Genomic DNA, 4,945 nt, shown 5'->3' on the forward strand with positions numbered 1-4,945 from the left:
ACACGCCGCGAGTATGATATGGCAATCAGTGTTGTCCCCGTACTAGTACTCTGTGTCGGGCCAAAGTTGGCGCCAAGACTGGGACCCGTGTTATCATTCCGACATTGCCCCAGTAATGAACCCGATCTTAGCTTGTACTGGCCCAGAATCGTCAGCCAGTACTGGTAACTCTGGCACCAGTACCAAGCCAGCACTGAGCCTTTATGAAATTCGCACATGGGTATTAATAAGGGGATTACAAGAACCTAATTCAAGGCGGATAATTATTCTTATAGAAGATCCGATTATTCCGGCTCAGATAGCGAAAATAAAATAAAGAATACCAATATCTTTGTGATTAGTAAAGAATAGTCATTTATTCATAGTGGTTTGTAAAAAAATAAAATGTTATGTTTGATTAAAGTAATAAATTGTAAATTTATTTAAGGAAGAAAAATTTTCTAACATTAATATAATAAATTTATATTATAGTTTATAAAATAAAATATTAAATTGCAAGTTTAAAGAAATTAATTGATATTAATGCATGTATGTAGATTTATTGTGTATCCCCGTAGGGTTTACAAGGCGTTTTTTTATTAGGAACGTACCCAAACCTCTTACAAATCACTCCTTTACACGCCCTGGCCATATGCGACCTTACAATTTATTCTATTTCCCTCTCCCTCCCCCTTCTTCCTTCATCCCTCTGTTTATCTTCTTCTGCTTCCTCCGGTTCCGCGTACCTTCGCCTTCCTCCTTCCTGTCTCAACTGTTCCCTGTCCTCGTCCGTTTCTCTCAGCCACCTCTCCGCTTCCCTCCTATCCACCACTGCTCTCCTTTCCCTCCGTCTCTCACCCTCCTTACGCTCACCACACCCCTCTATTTTATTCTACCTTCTCTCCTCCTTTCTTCCCCTGAACTTCGTCCTCGTCCGTTTCTCCTCCATCCTTCTCGTGATCTCCTTCTCCACACGACCTTACAATTCCTTTCCCCTCCTTTGCGACCTTACATTTCATTTCACCTCCCTTCGTCTTCCATCCGTCCATCTCCTTCCGCCTCCCTTACTTCAACCACCTCTTTGCTACCCTTCTTTCTGCCAATGCTCTTCCCCTTTCCTTCCGTCTCTCTCCCTCCTCTCGCTCGCCGCCTTCACTCCTTATTCCACCTTCTCTCTGAAAATAAACTGTGTTATAACATCATCTTCCCTTGCAACCTTATATTTCATTTCCCCTCCCTTCGTCTTCCATCCGGCCGTCTCCTTCCGCCTCCCTTGCTTCAGCCACCTCTTTACTTCCTTCCTTTCTGCCACTGCTCTTCTCTTTTCCTTCCGTCTCTTTCCATCCTCTCGCTCGCCGCCTTTCCTCCTTATTCCACCTTCACTCTCTTTCACCTCCGCCTTTACCTTTAACCCTTCCAAACAGACTCTCCTCCATCCTTTCCGTAATCTCGTCCTCCTCCGTCCCCTTCTAACTCCTCCATTTCTTCTCTCTTCTCGCTTACCTCTTTCACCTCCGCCTTTACCTTTAACCCTTCCGAACAGACTCTCCTCCGTCCCCTTCAAACTCCTACATTTCTCCTCTCTCCTCTCCTTTCTCCTTTCCTTCTCCTCTCTCTCTCTTACCCTCCTCGTATCCACCAATTTATCCTCGTTCATCTTCACCCTTAATCTACTCCCTTCCTCGTCGCTTTCTCTCCTTCTCCTTCTATCAAGGTCGGTAAATGACGCGTCGGTAGCGACGCTATGTAAGGTCTTCCGGTTACACGACATTTTCCATAAAAGTAGAGGGGATAATGTTGGTACTAAAGAAAATCCCTAGGCGATACAATTTAATTTTTATAGATTATTAACACTGCGCAAGTAGTAATCTGTTAGTTAGAGGAAGCCTTTTTCAAAATATATGCACACGAATAAAAAATAATCAAACCTTTTTGACAAATGCGTGATAATGAAAGGACAGTATTTGTAATTGGTTTACGACTTCTATGTAATCTTCAGTATTTCAATTTTCCATTATTGTATACACAATCGGAAATGTCTGAAATTGTAAAACAATTAAATTTATTTATACATTTACATGTAATATAGAGTGCCTTTGCAATGTAATAAACTAATTGATGACTGAATTAATGAATTGCTTTACTTACTCTATTATTATATATAATTAGAATTGTCCATAATTGACAATTATTGTTTTTTAGTTGGGGTACCGTTGCAAATGTCCCATCCACAAAGATTGTAAGTGGTTCATGAATTTTATTCATGATTGAGTCCGTCGCAAATTTATCAATAAAAATAACTGCTTTTATGTCATTATATTTTATGACAAATTCAACATTAAGAGAATTTCTTTCTTCATCTGACGCAAGTAATTCCATTTTTGTGTTTTTAAACAATCTTATAAAGCTGTGCAGATTTTTTGGTATGTGTCCAATACTTTTTTTCTTATGTCGCTCGATGGATTTCTCAATATTTGTTAAGTCCAACATATGGTCATGTCTATGTGTAAATGCACAAATAACAAATTATAAATAGTAATTAGTTATATTTATAATAACATTTATTATCTTCTACTTCATCGCTTTTTACTTAATACCTAGAAATTGTCTTTTTAATTATTCTTGTGTCGAAAGCTTTTATTATAATTTCTTTTTTAAGTTCAACAAGCTTATATTATATGTATAGATTTTTCGTGCCCTTCGTGACTTCCATTTGCTATATATTTATTTTTTATTTGTAAACATGCTCTGCATTGCACGTCTTTCTTTTTATGAAAACTAAAACTAAAATCGGGAAAGTCTTTTTTTCTTGGTCACCATGTATGTGTATCACTGTTACGTTTTTGTTTTTCTCGACTACCATTCTTTTCCAATTGTTAATAATAACCTATAACCACTGCACTTTTCGACATGGCAGAAAAAAGAAAATATAATCCCATAAGAATTCAACAGCCAAAATTAGAGTATGAAGGATACCATTTCCATCACAACAGCACCTACAAAGATACAATGTAAGTGCCTCAAATATTCATTTTTGAGAATTCATCTAAACTATTGATGTGACCATTTAACTATAAACAATTTTCTTACAGGTATTACGAATATAGTTTTCGTAAAAAGAAAGACGTGCAATGCAGAGCACGTTTACAAATAAAAAATAATAAATATATAGCAAGCGGAAGTCATAAAGGGCACGAAAAACCTACATATAAACTCATTGAACTTAAAAAAGAAATTAAAGCCTCAGAACCTTTCGACACAACAAAAATAATTAAAAAGAAAATTGTTTCTAAGTAAGTAAAAGGCAATGAAGTAGAAGATAATAAATGCTATTATAAAGATAATTACTAATTACTATTTATAATTCGTTATTTGTGCATTTACACACATAGACATGACCATATGTTAAACTTAACAAATATTGCAAATATTGAGAAATCCATCGAGCGACATAAGAAAAAAAATATTGAACACATACCAAAAAATCTGCACAGCTTACAAGATTGTCTAAAAACACAAAAATGGAAGCAATTACTTGCGTTAGATGAAGAAAGTTCATTCAATGTTGAATGTGTCATAAAAAATAATGACACAAAAGCAGTAATTTTTATTGATAAATTTTTGACGGAGTCAATTATGAATAAAATTAATGAACCACTTACAATGTTTGTGGATGGGACATTCGCAACGGTACCCCAACTGAAAAACAAGAATTGTCAATTATGGACAATCTTAATTAGATATAATAATAGAGTAAGTAAAATAATTCATTAATTCAGTCATCAATTAGTTTATTAAATTGCAAAAGGCACTCTATATTACATGTAAGTGTATAAGTAAATTTAATTGTTCTACAATTTCAGACATTTCCAATTGTGTATGCAATAATGAAAAACAAAAATACCGAAGATTACATAGAAATCTTAAAACAAATAACAAATACTGTTAATATAAAACCTGTAACAATAATATCCGATTTTGAGAGAGCAGAACGCAAAGCGTTACAGGTAGTTTTTCCCTGCGCTAAAATCATTGGCTGCTTCTTTCATTATAGCCAGGTATTAAAAAATAATATACATAATAATAAACATGTAATGCACATCAATTCCATCAATCCTTATTGGTGGGTTTCTCATTACAGGCATTGGTACGTAAAGCTGACAAATGCGGCATTATTAAAGGAAAGGAAAAAGAATTAGGCTGGGGTCTAATAAAACTATTAAAATGTCTAGCTTTCTTACCAGAGACATATATAGAAGAAGGCTTTCAATTAATACACGGCATCATTTTTCATGATTGCAAGAATTTGAAACCATTTATCCAGTATTATAAGGAGACATGGATAAATAGTTTCAAGCCCAATTCCTTCTGTGTCTATGGAGAAAAATATAGAACGAATAATGTGACAGAAAGACATAATCGCGAACTGAAGGAAAATCTAAAGAAACATTCGACGATTGTGAAATTTTTAGGTACAACTTAGAAATATTATGTTATCTGGTATTCAATACACGTTTATATCATCATAACGTACTTTCAAAAATGCATACTACAAATGCGTGCACATATATGCTAGGCGTAACTCTTTTTAAAATTCAGTATTACTTACAGCTTACCTTACTGAACATCAGAAAACTATAAGAAGTATGTTCAACCTTGCTAAATTCTGGGCGAGATCAGAACGTGATGTTCTAAAAGCAAAAGAAAATGAATTTAAAAAAATTTGGAAAGAGATAGAGTTAAATAAAGAAGATCTAGACTTATTGTTAATTTTGTACAAGTTATCAAAAGTAATAGAAAAAAAGAAAATACAATTATAAATATTTTATTTCCTTTTCTGTTCTTAATTTTCCTTTTCAGTAAATGTCCTCCTGCTCACATGCGCTCACGCATGTAAGCCTCCTTGCACCTCTCCATGCATGTGCTTTATAATTTCACTTTACAATTTAGCATGTACTTTAAGTTA

General features: G+C 34.6%; 1 protein-coding gene across 1 annotated transcript; it reads left to right on the top strand.

Moving 5' to 3' along the window:
- The first annotated feature begins 2,889 nt into the window (after window positions 1-2,889).
- Window positions 2,890-4,462, top strand: LOC139776129 (uncharacterized). Its single transcript, XM_071712618.1, has 4 exons — window positions 2,890-2,990; window positions 3,474-3,732; window positions 3,843-4,037; window positions 4,121-4,462. Exons 1-4 carry the CDS (start codon window positions 2,890-2,892, stop codon window positions 4,460-4,462), a joined length of 897 nt encoding a protein of 298 aa, XP_071568719.1.
- Window positions 4,463-4,945: the final 483 nt, after the last annotated feature.

Source organism: Temnothorax nylanderi, unplaced genomic scaffold (assembly GCF_030848795.1).
Source record: "Temnothorax nylanderi isolate EJ_2023f unplaced genomic scaffold, tnyl_v1.0 TNYL_tig0112_pilon, whole genome shotgun sequence".
NCBI lineage: Eukaryota > Metazoa > Arthropoda > Insecta > Hymenoptera > Formicidae > Temnothorax > Temnothorax nylanderi.